We start from the raw sequence: 20,082 nt of genomic DNA on the forward strand, positions 1-20,082 counted from the left end.
TAGCTCCGACGTCCAGTTGCATCTTCGATCTCCATGTGCACCCCCATTAACTTAATTAGGCCCCCAGGATTTCCACAGCTGACCCTGGTCGAAGATTTCCTTGTCTATGTGAGAATGAACTTCCTGATCGAGCTGGGCTTTACTCACATGGGCTTAACAGCTTGATGGGGAGATTGAGTTTCCAATCCAGCCTGGCCCATCTGGTGTCGATCCTTCATCCGCAGAGGTGCCGTCCCTTCCCAGCCGACCGAGTAACCGATTTTCCATGGCTTCATCTCTTGCTGTGTTCGCTGCTATCCCAACCCTTCGTGCGTCATCGGCTACACACGTGGCAAGCGGCACAGGAGCGGGTGCCCACTCCGAAGACTTGAACCCTCAGCCGTACAGGACTTGCTCTGTGCGAACATTCTGCGAAAGCGTGGTTAAGAGCCCTCGCGCCGCCGATGCCAATATTATGTCGATTGAACGTTATGGGGACCTTCATGGCGTGTCACATCGATTTCTTATCCTTCACGTTACCCGGGCCTGTGGAGAAGACTTTTACATTCGCTTGGATCGAGATCCAGGGAAGTCGAATGTGGTAGATACTGTGTGTTGTGGGATATATGGTCATTGCACGAGAGCTAAGACGCAGCACTTGTAGGTTGCTATCTCTGGTCGACTCGAGCACCTTCTGGATGCCACGAACAATGAGGCCGGAATTGAAGCCATTATGGTCCTTCCGACCCCAGCTCCTCTCGTTACGATCGCACGGATATTGCATACCGTTGTGGCAGAATCTCTTGGGTACAAGTCGACCAGAGTAAGTGTCAACGTTTGGCCCTTCCCACGTTATGGTCACTTAATCCGGGGCAACATGTAGGATAATTGTTGGTTCTTTTCATCCACCATCCAGGAAATGGTAATATTGATGTATGGAGCCAAGTATGAGAGTGCATCTCTCAATCATCCCAAAATTGGGGCCGAGCAGCGTGGCCGTATCAGACTTTTGATGTATTCCTCCATTGCTAATGAGATCGAACTTGCATCGGACAAAATTTTGAGAAGCGCTGGGTTAATTGCAGATTCAACGCTGACGAAGGCTGTCAAGTCAGCCCTGAATACTATCAAAAAACATCATGTAAGGAAAATGGTTCGCGCCAAGTATTGTCCACAACAATTGATCTACTTTTGAGCTAGAAGTTTGCTTTTCACAGTTTCCTTGCGCTCGATGCATTTCAAGTCTCTTCATCTACGCGGAGACTCCTTATTATGCTCCATGACGACCTGTTTGAGCATCTTCGTAGATGCTACGGGGCTCGGGAAGCACGGACATTCTCAAAGAGTTTCCCCGAGTCAGTGAATTCTCGATAAACGGCAGTCTTGCGCCATCCCTCTGACACACTTATCCCAGTGAATTGATTCGGACAGTTTTATCATGGGAACAGAGTCTCCAGAGTTCCTCACGGAACGTGGATGACATAATTACTTTGATATCCCGCATCACCGACCTCTTAAGATCATCGGTACGTGCTGTCTCGCGCCGCTGCAACTGCCGATCGCCTGATCTATCGCCAGCAGAAAGTAGCTGAGATTACGGTACGTCGAAATTCCCTGGCCGCTCGTGGCCCCATAAGCATTGTCTCATGCCATTTCCAGCTCTTCCCAGGACCCAAGGTCGTGCTGTTTGCGCTGGAGTTTCTGGGTCTGTGCACGGTGTTGGATAGTCTACCAATAGCGTGGCGCTTCCAAATGAATGACACTATTCCTAATCTTCAGAGTGAATTCGACATGCTAATAACGTTGGAGTTGAAGTTGGTCTGCCGCCAGTGGACCACTCTCCTTTGCGTGTCGAATCATCGAGACAATGAGATAATGATAGCACTATCTCGCGCTGTGCCATCATTTCTTTACTGGATTGCAGCAATGGGGATCATGGGTGAAATAGATCAAGCTTGCCGAGGACTGAAAGAACTGGCGCAATGGCTGGTGTGTTAAAAGTTTAAATGATAACCTATCGCTCACATCATGTCTCCAAGGAATCTGACGAGCAAAGTACCGACACATGTCGTGTGGTTTATGACTTATACGGTCTGGTCATGCAATCCAAGAGTGCATTAGCGCTCTCATCCTTATCCATACTCGGGAGTAGCCACCCGTTTATTCCGTTAGGTTCCTCATTGAATGCTACATTTCCGACGAAAGGGAATGCTAAATGCCGGATTGTTGCTCGTGACATGGACAGCAGTCATTCATGGCCATCGCAGGTAATGAAGATTCCCATAAGTGGAATCTTATCGGCGACATTTTCGCCAGATGGCCGTTATCTGGCCTCCGGCTCATCGAATGGAAGCGTGTGTGTTTGGGATGCAACGACAGGGGCGCTTTTCCGCGAACTGAAGGGTCGTGGCACCGGTTGGGTAGGGTCCGTTGCATTTTCGCCAGAAGGTCATCTTGCCTCGGCCTCGAATGACTGCGTCGTGCGGATCTGGGATCCGGTGACGGGAGGACTGCTTCGAGAATTGAAAGGGCATGCTAGTTGGGTTAGGTCCGTAGCCTTTTCACAGGATGGTTGTCGTCTGGCCTCAGCCTCGAACGATCGTACAGTATGTGTGTGGGATGTTGCGGCAGGAACACTCCTTCGACAGCGGAAGGGACACTCTGGTTGGGTTAGGTCCGTCGCCTTTTCACCGAATGGCGATCGTCTAGCCTCCGCCTCGGAAGATCACACCGTGTGTGTTTGGAACGAGAATGATTGGGAGGGACTGTATAGTTGGGAGGCGCTGTCTGGTTGGGAGGCGTTGTATGGTTGGGAGGCGTCGCATGGTTGGGACGGGGGGGATGGAGATGGAGTGCTTCTTCGAGAACTCAAAGGCCATACTGCTCAGGTATGGTCCGTTTCATTTTCGCCAGATGGCCGTCATCTGGTGTCGGACGATCGGAATATGCGTGTCTGGGACGTGGAGACCGGAGCCCTTGTCCGAAAACTGGAAGAACACGCTCATTCCGTCTCATTCGTTAAATTCTCACCCGATGGCCGTCATCTGGTCTCAGCCTCCCTAGACGGTACCCTACGTATCGGGGACACGGCGTTTGGAGCGCCTACGCGTGAACTGAGAGGCCACACTGCTTCGGCCTTGTCGGCGGAGTTCTCGCCAGATGGCAGTCTTGTGGTGTCATCCTCAGATGATGGTACCATGCGTGTGTGGCAAGTGACAGGAGTATCTGATCGAGAACGGAAGGGGCACACCGGCTCAGTATTGTCCGTCGAATATTCGCCCGATGGTCGACATCTAGTTTCAGCCACTCAGGATGATATCGTGTGTATCTGGGATGCTGCGGACGGGCGCTGTATTGGACAAAGACAGCTAGGTTGGGGCTTTGACCCTCGTCAGATTTCATTCTCCGCCGACGGCTTGACGATCCATGTCCAAGGTCCAACGGAGACGGAAGATCTGAGCTTCCCGAATTTAGAGAATATATCCCCCCCAGCTTCACCGCTATTCTTCCAATCTAATCCATCCCCTGTCTGCCTTGACCACAATGCTCTTTGTATCAAGCAAGGAGACACTAGTCTTTACGTCTGTTGGCTCCCCGACTACTTTGAACCCAGTACCCCTATCGCAGCACATGGGAATAATGTTTGCATTGGCGGAAAGGAGGGGATGATTGCATTTCTCAATTTGGATGGACTTTTGCCTCTCAGTGTGCAGTAGTATTTTTGGACTGACAGCAAATCTGCGCCTTCGCCGAATTTACCGCACCCTGGGGTGATGTAATATGGTGGAATGACTACGGGGTTAACTGTACTTCCACAGAATCGTCCGTCGCTAGGTCGTTCTATTACTCCCGCCCTCCGTATCCAGATGGAATAATTTACGGGTCGACGGTCGCATTGTTATCTCGCCTACCTACTCGATCATCACATTCTGCGCGTCATTGCTCAACAAACTTTTACAACATCATTCTAGGGAAAACAAAAAAATTCCGGCCTTCGGGAGCTTGAGAGGGGGATTTCTGGAACAATCTGACAATGGTTCACTCTGGAAATCTAGTAACGAGAATATCGACGAAATCGATCACCTGGAAAAATGGGTGGGTAAAAATCTCTTCTCCCCTCTCCGTGGCCACCCCGGAAGTTTCTCCTAGTTAGCACCCAAGGCATCCCTTCGTATTAGCTGGACATGTTGGTTCTACGACTCATAAGAGGGTGAGATTAAATAGGGAAATTGATCCAATTGTCGCTGAGGGTCCTATCGAGAACCCATACTTGATATATTTTCGCACACTTGCATCCAACTCTAACATTAGCGGGTGAGATCTCGACAATGCAATAGCAAATCCAGTGATAATGATGTCGTGTGTGTGCACAAATACCTCACATTGGGAAGTGTAATGGGGTCCAAATGGATGAATGCAGTCGCACCCCCTCTCGCTCAACGATTCCCATGTTGTGCGATACGAGAAATGGGCATAAAGCCGACAGACGCGAAGGGCGAGATTGGAGTTATCTCTTCTAAGCCCGGAATACCCAAATATTTCGTCGCTGTCGGACCGTTGACACGAATCATTATTCAAAGTAATCTATGGAAAATGGCAGTCGACAAGGATCGATATCCAGATCGAGCTGTCTCTGTTCAATGCAGCTCCCACCGACAGCATTTTAGAGGCACACGATGCAATCGGGTGGCTGAGACCAGATGGTTGCCATCGGGAGAAAATTCGATGGACCAAATCAATATGACCCTTCAGGAACCCCTGTCGCCATATCCTACCAAACACCTATGATACCATCATCCAAGGCTAGGTGTCGGCCATCAGGTAGTGATGCTGAGATCGCTATGCCCCTTGAGGAAGGAATCTTCGAGTACTGAAGGGACATACCGATTTCCACCAAGTAGCTGTTATGTATTCTCGGATGATAATGTGCGACTGGCGGGCTGCCAAGGACGAGCCAGGCACATTATCAAATTCTTCGGTACCTGATTAGGTGTGGGACATAGGTCTATTCTCAAGACGTCCGATGGGCCTGCGAAGTGGAACCCTCACGCAGTAATAAGGGGACTCGGAAGGGATGGAGGCTGTCTCCCTTCGCTTTGGTCCCGGATTACGCACATTACGCGTCGGCATCAGCCGACAAACCAAGTGGCTGGAATGGGAATCCTGGGATCCTGGCAAGGAAATGCTGCTTGTGCAGCCAGACCCTTCAGGTTTCAGGATATGGGATACTCTCGAACGACGTTTGCACAACCTGTCCCTCATTCTTGTCTACTACCTTGTCGTCTGTTTTCTTGCTATGCCCTCCACGTCTAATGGAACCGAAAATACCGCCTAATTTCAGCGACCCTCAAGTTGCTAAGGGTAACCCACCCTTGCGGTCAGGAATACGGGAACAACTACAGGCATTGATCAGCAACAAGAAACGACAACTTACCCTCGTGGGGACTCTCGGGAAACGGCTCCTTAGCCAAGAGATTGAGCTCGAGGAACGTATACAGCGAATGGTCGAGGCAGAAATTGGGGTGCCGCAGTCCAGCGATTCTAGAGACATTACGCCCACTAGAGATGAGCTGGAAAGCTTGGGCAGGACATTGAAAACATGGGAGGTAGAGAACCAAGAGACCTGGGTTAACGCCCTTGCCCTTGATACATTAGTAGGTGTAAGCATTGGAGACTTGTAGATCATTCACATTATTTCTATGGGTGGTTTATGGCGAAAAGCCGGATGTTGACCCACCCATTGCACCATCATTCCCTTCCGGCTCCTCATCAGGTGGGGATATGTCTTCTCACCCTGAAGTAACCCGAGCGCCCACCCAATCGCCATGGCGTACCAAAAATGCGAGCCTGCGGAAGGCAAAAGACGTCAGTGAGATAGATTGGTATTCAAACGATGTGAGTACGCTACTCCATTCTTATTCACAGCGGGATTATTAAAATAGAATCACAACCGAGACCGGAGATCCATCGACGGGCGAAAACCACCGCATACGTGCGCTGGTGGGCGAACGTGACAGGTCTTTACAGGAGCTGAGGGAGCAAAGAGATGATCTGGAGCGTAGCGTGGAGAGCCTCCGGGCATCGTTCAGAAAACATCAAGCAAATGCTGGTTAGTTGAAGGTTGATGTAGTTGCAGATCTGGCTTAACCTGCAGACCCACAGAGAAAAATAGTGAGGAGATTTGGAATCTGGAGTGCGCACTTCAAGAACTACGGGAGAAACTGAACAAAGCGAACTCATCCACACAGAGAGCGGAAGCGGAGAATAAGCGCACGCTGAAACAGCTTGTCTCTGCCCAAGAAACCATAAATTCACAGAGGGACGAGACAGAACAGCTGCAAAGCTTTTTGGACAATATGAAATCCAAGCATGAGGTTGATATTGCTCAGATGAGAAAAGCTGTCGCTAGTCATCAAAGGGAGAAGAGTGACTTGGAAACGGCTCTGGATGTCTTGAAATCTGAGCTGGCCAAGAAGTCCGTCTCTTTGCCAAATCGCTTTGGGTCTACGAACGGGGAAGCTGGGCTGCAAGAGCCCTTAGACGTCAAATCCAAGCGAGAGATTGATATCACCCAGCCCATCCCCGCGCTGTTGAACGAGTACGACAAGGCTTCACAGGGAACAAAGGAGGAAAAAGGTGATTTGGGTCTCGGCTTTGAGAGCGTCCACAATGCTGGTCAGTCAAGGCTTGTTATAGTTGCAGGTCCGGCCTCACTTACAACTCCTAGAAAATTTGAGGTTGGAGCAGGGACTTCAAGAAATACGAGAAAAACCGAATAACGCGAACGCACCAACCCACAGAGCACAAGCTGAGAACAAGCACGCACTGAAGCAGCTTAGCACTTTCCGGGAGAGTATCGATGCGCAAAAGGGGGGTATAGAACGGCTACAAGGCTCCTTGGACGATATCAAAACGAAACATGAAAGTGATGTCGCTCAGATGAGGGAAATTGTCGCCAGCCTTGAGAGGGAGAAGAATGATTTGCAAACCGCCCTGGATAATTTGAAATCTGATTCAGCACAGAAGTCCAGACCTAGGCGAACTTGCTTTGGGTCTCCGGTGACGCGCAGAGATGCCGCGGGGACGAGGGGTAACGAAGAAATTTTCACACGCGGTGACTCCCCACGTTGGAGGTACGCTGCGAGCAATTTGCGCTCTCCAGCTGATGACGTAGCTCACAAAATTTTAGGTGGGCATGGTGTTGTCTCGGGTGTTGAGGACGACGGTGGTTTCAATGGAGTGGGGGAGGACTGTAGACGCTATTGGGTGGAGAATCCACGAGTGTGTTGTGAAACTGCAAGCCAGGCGTTCTGGTGCCTCTTCGCGTCTAGGATTGGACACAATAGTGCCAACAGCACAGACTACGTCAGACTGCAGCCGTAATTATCAACAAACATATATCACTTCTTGCTTCCAAGTCTTGGTGCAGCCCCCTATACTTTGTAGATTTATACACAATGCAACTATCGCCGATTCCTATATGAATGCTAATGGGTTTTGTTTTCAGATGCTTCGAACCCAATCATGAATGGTGAAGGTTTATCAGCGTCGTGTCGCCCAAGAGTGATTTCCGTGCGGTGTGTGACATCCTATCATTTTGGAACGCTAGGATCGAAGACTTGCTCTGTTCGTTTTTTTCTGACTGGTCGGGGTTCCCCGGGATAAATTGCGGAATAAAAGTAGAAGACAACAAATTGATCTGAGAATAATAAAACCCATCCGAGTAAAGCAACCATATTCGGTGTCGAAGGCTCGACGCAATTGTGTTTGTAGAGGGTTGACAAAGGGCAGGTTCCGACGCACGATGTGGTGGTCGAAACGGGATGGATCCACTGGTTCCCACGAGTGGAAGCGAAAACGGCGTGAAGCCTTTGGATCGGAATTGAACAAAACCACCACGCCCTCCAGTCACCGGTGGCCCTATGCATTCCCGCATTCTTCCTTTGTCCCTGTTACCATGGGACCAACAATTGGGTGTCAGATTTTTTGTTATCGTGTCTCCATTCTCACTAATTCAAACACGAGTTGGAACAGGCGCTTCCACGAAACAAAGAATGCATCGCTCCATCAACAATATCTCATATCACTTGTACAGACGACACCACCCATGGTTAAGGAGATCAGATATTACTTTGCCTCAAACTGGAAGTCGCTTTTGAAGAACTTCCATAGTGTTTCCTTGACATATATCCAGGTCTATTTCTGATGGAGATGGTTCCGACTACGGGATTATTGGTATAGACTGAACAATAGCACAAGCTTGGTCCTATGTGGCCTCCTATTTGTCGCGCACATCAATATGCACTCTTGTTGCTTGAGTTCCAATGTGGTGAGTAGATCTTGAAATTCGTCCCATTTACAAGATGCGAAACAAAGACAGCCGAGCAAGAGTTTGCGTGCATCCAACTGCTCCATGGAGTTACTCTCAGCAGGCGACACAGTTACCTAGACACCGATATCGATAGGTCATCGCACATGAGACGCGAGCGCGGGGTATGACATATGGGAAAGAGGGGCATGGGACGAGCGTCCATGCCGCCATGTAGATATGTATGACACGTCATCACGGAGGTGTAAAACGGGGGGAAAGCGCCTGATGGAAATGGAAAGCCGTGAGACCCACAATGCACGAAGTAAACGATAATGCTCCACCCTGACGAAATTCTCCCCACCTCCGGCCCAACACAGGAAATATGCTACTGTCAGCGGAGACAAGTGAATTGATACTCACAAAGGAAACGAGCGAACGTGGCAACTTCAAGCACTATCAGCATATGCATTAATCAGTATCCCTCGCGTCTGGCGTCTGATATGCATTCTTTTCGATCTACTTTCAGCCCCCGTGTCTAACCCCCATTCGGTTGGTCTTATTTAAAGAAAATATCTTCTATCATACCGGAATCGACAATCATAAATCTATCAATACATCCAGACAAGTCGATGGGCAAGATAGGCAGCTGGGAGCACTGTGCACATTTGTCGTCAAAAATCCTCTGGTCGCACGAATGCTCCATGAACAATTCGTCCAAGATGAGTGGAAGTATAGGGTATCCCTAGGGTGTTTCATGTTATTGTGAAGAACAATTCTTTGAAATTGGGCAGGAAACTCACCCTTCCTCCTGAGACTCGTGAGCCTGTGGATAAAGGGCAGAGGGCTGTTATCAAATGGACAGACCAAGCGCATCTCTGTACGATTTTTGGGAAGGATAAAACCGTCGCTCTGTGTTTCGACCTCATTGCTCCCATCATGGCTAGTGTTAACTCCCAAAAAATTGCAAAGTTCAAGATATGTTTCAAGGTCCTTGAGGTATAACTGGCCGGAGAATACACCCAGCTGTGAGATAGTGAGCCTCTCGGGATGCGTCTGCATCGTTGGTAAATATGGGATCGTGTAAAATTCGAGATCATCAAAGGACTTCATCGGCTGACTCGTTCTTGGAGAGTAAACGCGTAACGTAGTGTTGTGGCTACGGCGAATTTCGGGGATCAATTTATTTACTTCGAAAGGGCTGCAAACCACGAGCGTCGAGTTGCGGGTACTGGATAGTATCCAATTGACGGGTCGAAGGAATTCGATGTTTTCCTGGACGTTCGTGCCTTGAATGGTGGAAGTGAAGTCTCTAGTTGCAAAAAGATCGTTAGACCATTTAGCGCCCTGTTGGAAGGACCGAGGAAGGATTGAGACCGAGGAGAAGAGTGGAATGAAAGCAGGGGATGTATCTGGCGATATTTGGCCACTCCGCACGAACGAAACGACATCAGGATGGAGGATATGAGAGGCAGGGAGCAAAGCTGATGGTCTCTCAATTTGCCGCTCCCGTTCAAGTTCGTGTGTTACCTCACGTTCTTGCTCTTCTTCCATCCTCACCACCTCATTGTCCGTAGGAGACAAGAAAACGCGGCTCCTCTGCTCAATCTCTCGACAGTCGGCTCCGGGGTGGTGGGGTGGCTCCCGCTCCAATTGCTCGGAAGAGGGTGATGCCTCATACATTTCCTCCAAGGACTTCGACTCGGGTTGCAACCAATATCTTTCTAGTTTGGAGGCTTCGCTGGCTCCAGATGACCAAAACTCCTCCCACGCGCATCGCCTATCGATGTAATGAATGCCCTGCTCTCTCCAATGGCAGCTATGACGCTGTAGACTTGCACATGTCTCACTAATGGACCAAGAAAGAACATCGTATGCAGTGATTCGTTCTCCATCTTCCTTTGCAGACACCTTGCGGATGGCGCGATCCACATCGGGGGGCGCGAGGAATATGACAGATTGCCCCTGTCCCAGCCTGCGCATTCGCATACATCCTGAATACATGCGCCTCTGCCTCGGCTGGTGCAATTCAATCTCAATGAGAAGCTCACCTTGAACCAGTCTATCCTTTGTTACTTTCCGGCCTAATGTAACTGCTGCGCGATAATCAATGGGCAATTTCAAGTCGGTCCCTCTTGTATGGGAATCATCGAGGTACACAAGGCATCGATCAAGTCGACGTCTGTATGAGGATGAAGTGAACGGCTCTGTTTCCCCGTCGCGCTTAATAACATGGATCTCATCGTCTTCGGAGAAGAAGATCGCAGCATCTACATCCCCCTCAGGTATTTGCGAGAGCCATATCGATGCTAAGCCCTTGTTGGAGTACTCCAACATTTGAGCGCCCACATCCAACAGAACTCGGATTTGGGGGGTCTCCTTGATAACGAGGTCCAGAAACTTGCCACTGGCTGCAGTTCGGTAATGATTATTCTCGGGCTGGAGCATCAAATTTAACACCTTGGCATTTGTGCTTAATTGCGGAGGAATATCGGCTTGTCTGATAGAAGTGGGAAGAAGATAGCGGTTGTCATTCGTACCACTGAACCCCGTTGTTACATGCTGTCTTCGTTCAGCGATATCCCAGCCAGATGTGGAAAGTTTTTGCGGGAATGCCTTGGCTTCCCTTGGAAAAACGACCCGAGAGAGGAAGAAGTTGATTGTCTCTTGGTTCCTCGCGAAAGCTGGATATAGATGGTCGATCCTTTGTCTGTGGTCATCGGGATTAAAACTGCTATAGTCGCTGAGGGACTTCGGCACAAAGCAATTCTCTTTTATCCACTTGCTATATTCCACCACAGGATCCTCCAGCTGACTGAGCAATTCGAAGCATGTGTCTAGTTGATCACAGGATAGTCCACCATAATAATAGCTAAGACATGTCAAGGAGATGCAGACGTCTGGGTGACTGAACTCTGCCCTCAAAGCGGGCACGTCTTTTGCGCGATACGGAACCGCGAGAAGGGACCGTGTGAGGTCGAGCCCATAGTCTACTCTCCACCTACGTTCACCAAGGACGTATATAAGTATTCCTTGGGCGAAAAGGCCTCTTAGCAGGAGTAGAGTGTTCCATAGGCGGCTGTCACCGCGGCAGTGATTTTGCAATTCATCAAGTTCTCCAGGATCCCGTTCTGTGATGAAAGCCACTGCTTCTTGTCGCACTCTCCCATGGAATAGCCTTAACGAAGGCAAGTCTGGAGAGTTCCCCGACATTATCCCATGTACAAGAGAACTCATGAGCTGCACGCCAGCCTCGCTTTTGAGGATGCGAAGACGAGGGAAGCATCCGCCTCTTTGTTGTTCAAGCTCGAAGCCTCCTTGAGGAAGGAATTCCTCGATGAACTGGGTGTGGCTGCGCAAGATGGAAAACACATGTTGCACAACAGTCCATCGGTCAGGATGATGGTCTAGAGGCTGCTGAGCTCCGACAGTGTAGACGAGTTGGTATTTGACCGCTAGAATCTCATCGCTCTCGTCCAAAATGTCCCTAACGTTCGAATCTAGCCATTGTTGCAGTTTCAGCATCGCATTTGGCGTCTTCTCGTCCATGACAGCCGAGAGTTGTCGATATATACCCATGAGTTTGAATGACAGGACGTGTTCAGGCTGCATGACCAGTATTCCGCCCGCCTGCATGCACTCGTGGTAGATCCTTTGAAATAAGGACAAGTGGTTCTCATCCACCGAAATCGTGCGGGAGAAGGGCATGTAATATACACGTCGATTGGCCAGGCCACTCAAACGTCGGACAAGTAACTGAAACATTTGGTTTGCTAAGGGTTTTAGCACAATGATTCTGACCAGTTTTTGTCCGTCCGCCAAAGATGCGGCAATCAGTGGAACAATAACGGATGATTTTCCCTCCCCCATATTGAGTTGAAGGATAGTGTTGTCCTGTGGGCAGGGAGACATCATGTTACGCGCAACATCAACTTGAAGTGAGCGGATAAGGAAGTTCGAGTCAATCTGAGAGGCTCACAAAGTCAATGCCGTCATCTACAGTGAAGGGAAAAAATGCTACACTCACCTGAACAAGCAGCCAGTCCAGTCTGTCCGAAGTGTCATGTAAGTCAGTATAATTCTGACATTCCCTTAGGAAATCATCGGTGTTGTGTCTTGATCTCATCAATCTCTCCGACTGCTGCAAAAGCAGTATGGACTGGGCAAGGCAGACAAGAGTATTTTCCCAATCAGGGGAAAGGCTAACTTTTGAGCGCGATGAGAATGATAAGTGGTGCAGCAAAGAACGTATACTGGTCTTCGGCCACAGTCCTGCTACATGCATGACTTCCTCTGGGGCCTCTAACTGAGGATCTGGATTGATTACCCGTTCGATTTGCTCTAAGATATGGGAGAGATATGTGCGGTACGTCTGGTGACTGTGATCAAGGACTTCTCGAAGGATTTCCACCCACTCGGCACTGGTTTCAGCGTCATGTTGCAATGCTTCCCTACTCACCTCGAGATCGTTCCCATACTCTCGAGACAGGGGACTTTCAGCTGAGCGGAGATTCGAGATGAGAATCCTGAGACTATCATGTACCGAAGATGGTTTGGCAACCGACAATTTCATTGCTCTAGGAGGGGAGGGTGTGGGCGCCAGAATTGGAGACTCCCGAAGAAAAACATCGCGGTATGATACAAAGGATGTGCGCACTTCTCCCAGCGGTGGGGAGGCCCAAAAAGAGTAAGTAGGCAGCACCAGAGTGTCCGAAGTCCAGTGCCTGTCCAAGACCGTCTGAACTGCCTGGATGTGATCATGCAGTTCCGAATTCCTGAACCATAGTTCGAACAATTCGGTCACTCTGACCATGGCAAGTGACGGACTAATTAGCCATTCGCCGTCACCCCGCACACATGGTATTGTTGGCGTATCTGTGGGTCCACCGATCTCCCACTGATTAACCAGATCTGCAACGAAGGACCAAACTTGAGATGATACTTGGGCATCGTATTTCTTTCGTCGTTCGATTCGAACAACATCGCGAACTAAAGGATTGGTGGTTTCCTGAAAGGGAAGGACACACTTCGCGACCGCAGCATGGAGAAGTCCTAGATCTGGTGTCCAACCCTCACTGAATTTGTATCGTTGCCACGGCGGCGGATCTATGACACGGAATTCAGGGTAGCGCGCAAACGCAAGAAAGGCAGGGATTAGATCTTTGCATGGGTGACGAGAGTATTCCATCGCCGAGAGGCTAAAAATCAATTTAAACCGGATTATTTCCCACCCAGCTGATCGACAAGCATTGTATAAGGGAGCCCAAGTGTCTGGCATGTTGAAGGAGAGCCATTCCTTGTTGTATCCTAGACGGACACCCGACACGTCATTGGTGGTAATCTCCTCCCTCCACGATTGAATCTGAGATAACAAATTTTTTGTTGTCTTGAGGTGAAAAGGACCACGATATACCAAGCTAGAGACATTCGAGGCATCACGAACACGAGCAAAGTCGAGCCCACGGACGTCATCCCGAGATTCATACACTGAATCTTCACCTGATACGTCCGACGATATGCCAGGACCATGCCAGGCCGCATTGCGGTACCCGGCACGGGATAGCAGATGAAGCTCTCTCATATGGCGTCTGTCTTTCGAGTTCCCAATCGGCACATCCTGATGGAAAACCTGCATTTGATTCCCCCATTCAAGTATAGATTGTACCTCGCTCCAGAAAGCATCATGCTGGACAATCGGATTAAGTTTTCCATCCCAAATGGTCTGTTGCATCACCCGCAAGTGGGAAGGATACCAATCCCTTGATGGCGTTAATGTCGACAACTGATGTAGAAGACCACGCTCTTGGCCATTGAGGCTTTGGAACGATTTACAACGCGCTGAGCGAAGGATTCGAAGGGCCTCCTCAGTTCCAGACAATGACGTGAGGGGATCAGGTAGACAATAACTGGTAATAGCATGAAGGTACGACTGAAACAATGCGCTGGATAAACTTCCATTTCCAACCAAACGGCCAAGTAGGGTATCTACGTCATAGTCATAATACTCGACTCGACGTGACCCCGAGTGTTTAATGGTAACAGCAACATGGTCATCATCTCGTGTGATGGATATATCTCCCATCGGGATGATGACACGCCTGGAGTAACTAAGCTCCACACTGTTCGCGAGATCCTCACTCTGGCGCAGAACAAGTTGGCTCTGAAGACCTAGCATTGTGCCTGTAGATTGGTTCTCATCAACTTCGAAGCCGGGGAAGTTGAGCGAACAGAGCCTTCCACCTTTCAGGGCGAAAGAAAGCTGGAACCGGGGAAGATCGACCAGAAGTTCGTGTGTTGGCGAGCTTGTGATGAGAACATTGTTCGGAGCTTCAAGTGAACGAAGGATGACACAAATCATTTCTGCCGTGTGACTTTGACAGTCAACGAGTGTAATAGAAGGTTGTCTAACCATAACCCATGTGGAGTGCCGAGTAAGACGTAGATGCCAATTTAATCGAGATGACGTCCAAGGTGCTTCCTTCGATCGCAGCTCAACCTGGCGAGTGGATGGCTCCAACCAATGAAAGTAATCGTCGATCAGTGTAGACGGAAGATCATTTCTGAAGATTTCACGTGGTAGCAACTCCCAGACCCGACCATCCTTCCCGTCAAGCATGCAGGATCTGCTTCGCAGAACGAGTTTTCCATCCCGCCATGCAAAGTGAATTATCTGTTTGACAGTAACCATCAGTGGAGGGTAATTTCGTGAATTCCTTATTTTTAACCAACCTGGTGGCCGTCTTCTTCCTCTTGAGTTCCGGTTCCGGAACCACGGGATAAACTGACTTTGGTCGCATAATACATGTCCTCCATGTTCGATGGTACGACGGCAAGGTTTTTCTGCAAAATTGGAACGTAAATCTACGGGTCCTGTTATTATAGTGGAAAAATGCTGCCGTACTGCGCCAAAAAGTTCTATATACGTCGAGTGTCCCACAATTTCAGGTGGCAATCGACCGAGTGGTTTCCCGTCAATCAGTAAAGAACCACTCAATATATTGAGATGAACCTCCTGTCGGCGTTGACCGGCTATGGTGGTGGTGGTGGTCAACCAGCGATCATTAGGTTCTGGTAGCCTTGTCCAGCGACATGTCAAGTCGAATCCGTTCCAAATGTTCGCCACCGCGCTATTAATGCCTTTCATGGGTTCCCAGGCCTGGATACGGGCAATGAGGAAGCCTTCCATATTACAAGACAAGCACTGATCTTGGAGAAGCAATCGGTGCAAATGAGGGTCTGCACTCGCGGAAGTCACCTGCGGAGAATGGATGTTGACGATGATAGCACATTCAATGAAAGTGGCCACATCCTTCGAACTCTGAAGGAGTGAAGGGACATGGCACGAATCAACGTCAAACGTGCTTCTGCAGGTTGCAGCTATTCGACATATTGCTGCTTGATACTTGTTCCGTTCCAAATCATCTTGAGCTTCTGACTCAAGTGTCATGAGATCCCGCAACCAGCGCAAGGTGATCCTTCGGATCTTCCGGAGTGTACTATACGTTTTGGAAATGATCGATGTTCCTGTGGAGGCTGAAGCCAGCAGCCGAGAGGCAAGTGTGGTGATAGACAGTGCTGTGACGCTGTGGAGCCAGTTCCCTTCGATGTCCGTCCCCAGCTGATCAAGGACGCCTAGCAACACGTCACCGAATGAGGGATTTCGCAACTCCTCATGAAATTCCCAGAGACCACCATTAGAAAGACATCCTATTTGGCAAGCAGCCTGTGATATCAGGTCATAAACCTCTTCACGATGAAAACTGAGATTCCCTGAGGCAATCTCTCGAACAATATTATACCACTGCAAGCGGGCTCCAGCGCGCAACGACCCAAACGCTATGAATTCATGCAAGTTGAGCGAAGGTGGACATCTATGCTGGCTTGCAAGAACCTCATTTGAAGTGTGAGAAGTTCGTTGTGCAAAGTGCTCCAAGGAAGCATAGGGTGACCGTTGCGATATCGGTATGGACGTTTTATGACGGAGACCACAGTCCCAAGATGGGGGATGCACCCACGTGTTGTGGTGTTCGTCATATAGTCGATATGATAGCGCATTCCGAAGACAGACATCTTCTTCGCTTGCCGGGATTTTCACATGGTTGTAATGAGAGGTCAGAAAGGACTTCTCCTGAGATGCCAACGAGATCCGACGCCGAGAACCAGAAACAAGATATCCAGAGAGATGATTGAGATTAGCATAGTGTTCCAGCGTCATAGACGGGTGAGCTTCCACCGACGAGAGAGGAGGTGTGCAAATGTCACGGAGGAGCCAGTACGTAGTTGTTCTCCAAGTCTTGAAAACCCGAGGGCCTGCGAGTTCGAACACGACCATTTTGGCTCGTATCTCATCCTCTGGGAGTGGCCATTCGTGAATATCTATCTTGAGTGCTCTGGCCTGTCGTTCACATTTGCATTTTTGGCAATAACGGTCATGCACTACATAGCCGCGACGCGTGATGAAGTCGCTGTGATCAAGAGAGTCTGCAGACCAAGATCAGCCTCATGGTTATATATATATCTTCAAAATCATACCAGCCAGTTCCATTTTTTTCTCGTATTCGAGACTCAACAAGCTCAGCTCGCGGAGCTTTTCATCCCGCTTTGCAGTCGCTTGCGCCTCTATACGGCACCTTACTTCCTGAAGCGACGGAGATGAGTCGAAAAATTTAACTGCAAAAATATCCTCATCGATTGATTCCGAGAAGATCGATCGAGGGTCGCCGCTAGCTTCGCGATAGCGCTTGTGGAGATACGCCTGGAACATTGAAATCCGCTCCAACGATTTGGATTTCCTAAGCAGAAGAGCCTCATATAGAGTCGGAGGAACTTCAGGAGAATAATCCTTCAAAAGAGGACAGCTTGCCACGGCCAACATATCAAGTGCCCTCCAGAGCTCGAAAAGAGTGAGCAGCATGATGGACTGTTGCTCGGGAACCCCGGCGTACAGCCTTGCCGCGTTTTCGGCATATGTCGTCATGCAATTGGAAAGTGTGTCGCAGGCGTTTTCGCTGATGGAGTACATCTGAGAACGCACCCACAGATCGATATGATCTTGTACAGAATGCTCAAAATCCCATAGCGCGATAGATCCATTTGCTTTTACCGCTGGCGGAAGATCCTGGGGATGAATTCGAAGAGAAAACCAGGCAGTCGTCGATGATGATCCGGGATGAACGCAGTGTTGCGAGTGGTATCAGTGGTTACTGCCGGGACGAGCGCAGCGATGATATGAGCCATGGAACTTTTTAGGGTGAGTTCAGTATCCCCAATTACGTCCAACTCATCTGGCGCCCATGTTGGTGTTCTCATCTGCGCGTCTTGAACGGCTTTCCATCGATCTTGGAGCAGCCATTCTGTATCAAGAACAACTTCGTGCACATATGTAACAAGAGCTGAATCTACCCAGGACCGGATTTTAAAGAGCCGACGGCTAAGTTTGGCACGCATGCAATGAAGAATGTCACCTGATAGACGGTTCTTGACAGAGAGACGCAAAATATCAGCTAGAAGGAGCACCATAAAGCGCTTGTATTCGTTGGTGCTCAAAGTTTCTCGATGAATTGTAGTTTGCAAGGCGACACGAACAACGAGCCAGAGAGGACTACGTCTCCATGGAAGTGAAGTTTTATCCCATAAGACATCATCCGACGTCCTCTTCCGGATGCGGGAGACGTCCGCAGGCTGTCCTAGACCACAAAGTATCCCGGTCAACAATTCGGCAATATACCGAGGATGGGTCGTGTCGCGCTCTTCAATGACATTGCTTCTCGCCTTCCTAGTCATTATTTGAGCGTCTTCCAGTGATTCAGCGTCCATCTGAGTCAGGAACGCAGCCAATTCCTTGAGAAAAGCCGGGTCGCAGGCGATATCATTACGAACAGTGATAGCAGGGCCAGGAAAGGATCGCAAAAGCTTTCTTGTACAGCCCATCACGTCTTGATTCCTTGAAGAGACTTCGAAACTCTCGAATGTTGTTTCTTTCCCGCCACAACGGATGATCACACCGGCGTTTTGTGCACGAATAAGGATGGCAATAGTTTCTGTATTCATGTAAGTATGTGGTGGCTGCCATTCCAACTTGAAGTTAAAGTGGACTCCTTACCTCCGGGACTCATTCTTTCGATACATTCGCTAATCCCGACCTCTTGGCACTCATTAATTCGTCGCAAGATATCCACCATCCTCAACAAAGAGCCCCACATTACTTGATGCTCAGCTATAGCAAACTGCCGCCTGTGAAGCTCTATGGACTTGCGAACAGTCAACAGAAGAAATTCCGTGTGCTTTGAGCTGTCATCGGTCTCCTGGGGTAGCCTAGGAGGCATGAAGACGTGGTTGATGACGAAGCATAGCAGGTCGCGCATTGTGTGCTTGTAGATAGTGAAAAGGAGAGGTTTAATCGTGAGTTATCGGGCACGTGCAGTCTGGCCTCCAAGTGACTAATCGACAAGCCAACTAGAACTCGAAATCGATGTTTCCCGCTGACTATGATGCTTGACCCATGTGCTGATGGGGTGTGAGGGAGAAAACCTAGAAAACCCGACCACAAAAGGAAATATGTACTGAAATTCGTCACATGGCGTTCGCCACGACTGATAAAATGTTTATTTAGCCTAGCTCGATGCAGGCAAAAAGCAGGCCGCTCATAGACGCAACAACGACCCAATGGTGATAATATCCAAGCTTATTTGCGGAACTGAATGGATTTGCCCACGAATTGAATGCTGCCTTTTGCGGTGGCTATTTTCACTCATGCCCAAGAACTGGCATGGCGACATGAGCTATAACTATGGGAGAACATGCATACTGACCCTTGGTTAAGGTATGATTTGAGCTGGGACTGCAGCGACAAACCCAGGCCAGCATACATAGTCTTTGCATCGCTACAAAGAAAACAGGAGCCTGCACTCACTAGGTGATTTAAATATGAACTGGTTCAGAGGTGCTAATAGACTGAAGCACTAGGTTGCTGCGAATTACAATTGTGCAGGTACCTCGGACGGCGAGCTCCGATTAGCAATTTCGGTGCGCGTGGTGCCAAGCCACGCGGTTTGTTTATGCGCCGGGTCCCTTTCCGGAATCTGAATAGGAATAGTGATGATGATGTTTTCTATGAACCGAACACGTACTCGGAGTAACTTGGCTTACCTGTATTTTTATGGGCGGCATCTCTGGCGGGTCAGTTTCGTGGTTCAGGAACTGATAGTCTATCTAGTATCGACCTAACCATCAGACCTGTGTCATGTCAACAGCAGCTGCGATGGTCGCGGAGACAACTCCCTGATTGACCGGCATAACAACGGTCTCACTTGGGCTCTCAACCTTTCACATTTCTCTCTTTTTTTTTTCGTTCGTGATCGGAGCCACTTGCTAATCCACATACCATTCGTTCTCACTCACTGCACCAAATATCCCTCGAAACGAAATGGAGCACTTGCGCTTTTGAAACACAATAAGGCGCCCGCGTCCCCCTTATGACGGGCCCAACTCCACGGGGACCCCATACGGAAGATATCCGGTTCACTATTCTTTACCCTCACTAAATGTAACCCGAGGCATCATTGTTGGAGTTTGGGTTCTTGTTGAGAGCGAATGTATTGTCGTTGTATGTCGAGGAAGAGGGCGATAGGTGTGCGTTGTCGAATGTCTATTTTTTGGGGAATGTAGGTAGCCATTCTACCGCACCGTTCCCCGGAAAACTCGACTTCTCATTTCATTCTTTCATTTCTCTCATTCTAGCCATGGAACGAGCCTCCACAGTGGCTGTCTCGGAAAGTGATCCTGTACCGCAACAT

The 20,082-nt window shown here is 49.2% G+C and overlaps 4 protein-coding genes across 4 annotated transcripts; 3 read left to right on the forward strand and 1 right to left on the reverse strand.

Moving 5' to 3' along the window:
• The first annotated feature begins 5,119 nt into the window (after positions 1-5,119).
• EI90DRAFT_3083131 (uncharacterized protein) lies at positions 5,120-5,789 on the forward strand. Its single transcript, XM_039062052.1, has one exon. It carries the CDS (start codon positions 5,292-5,294, stop codon positions 5,658-5,660), a length of 369 nt encoding a protein of 122 aa, XP_038909793.1. The 5' UTR covers positions 5,120-5,291; the 3' UTR covers positions 5,661-5,789.
• Positions 5,790-5,931: 142 nt separating this feature from the next.
• Positions 5,932-6,362, forward strand: EI90DRAFT_2823772 (uncharacterized protein; the record flags this gene model as incomplete). Its single annotated transcript, XM_039053583.1, has 2 exons — positions 5,932-6,088; positions 6,142-6,362. Coding segments are annotated over 2 exons (378 nt in total), but the record flags the coding sequence as incomplete, so codon positions are not given.
• A 5-nt stretch (positions 6,363-6,367) lies between these two features.
• On the forward strand, positions 6,368-7,002 carry EI90DRAFT_3083138 (uncharacterized protein; the record flags this gene model as incomplete). The annotated part of the gene is made up of 1 exon (XM_039062053.1): positions 6,368-7,002. A coding segment is annotated over one exon (391 nt), but the record flags the coding sequence as incomplete, so codon positions are not given.
• A 1,959-nt stretch (positions 7,003-8,961) lies between these two features.
• On the reverse strand, positions 8,962-18,651 carry EI90DRAFT_3133100 (uncharacterized protein; the record flags this gene model as incomplete). Its single annotated transcript, XM_039064547.1, has 8 exons — positions 8,962-9,032; positions 9,091-12,253; positions 12,315-14,957; positions 15,017-15,127; positions 15,189-16,768; positions 16,820-17,405; positions 17,492-18,327; positions 18,390-18,651. 8 exons carry the CDS (start codon positions 18,649-18,651, stop codon positions 8,962-8,964), a joined length of 9,252 nt encoding a protein of 3,083 aa, XP_038909796.1.
• Between the last annotated feature and the right edge of the window lie 1,431 nt (positions 18,652-20,082).

The sequence above is a fragment of the Cantharellus anzutake genome (genome assembly GCF_015039405.1).
Source record: "Cantharellus anzutake strain C23 chromosome Unknown EI90scaffold_97, whole genome shotgun sequence".
Taxonomy (NCBI): domain Eukaryota; kingdom Fungi; phylum Basidiomycota; class Agaricomycetes; order Cantharellales; family Hydnaceae; genus Cantharellus; species Cantharellus anzutake.

Coding starts and splice junctions, on each gene's coding strand:
- EI90DRAFT_3083131 (XM_039062052.1), top strand. CDS start 5,292: ATGGAACCGAAAATACCGCCTAATTTCAGCGACCCTCAAGTTGCTAAG.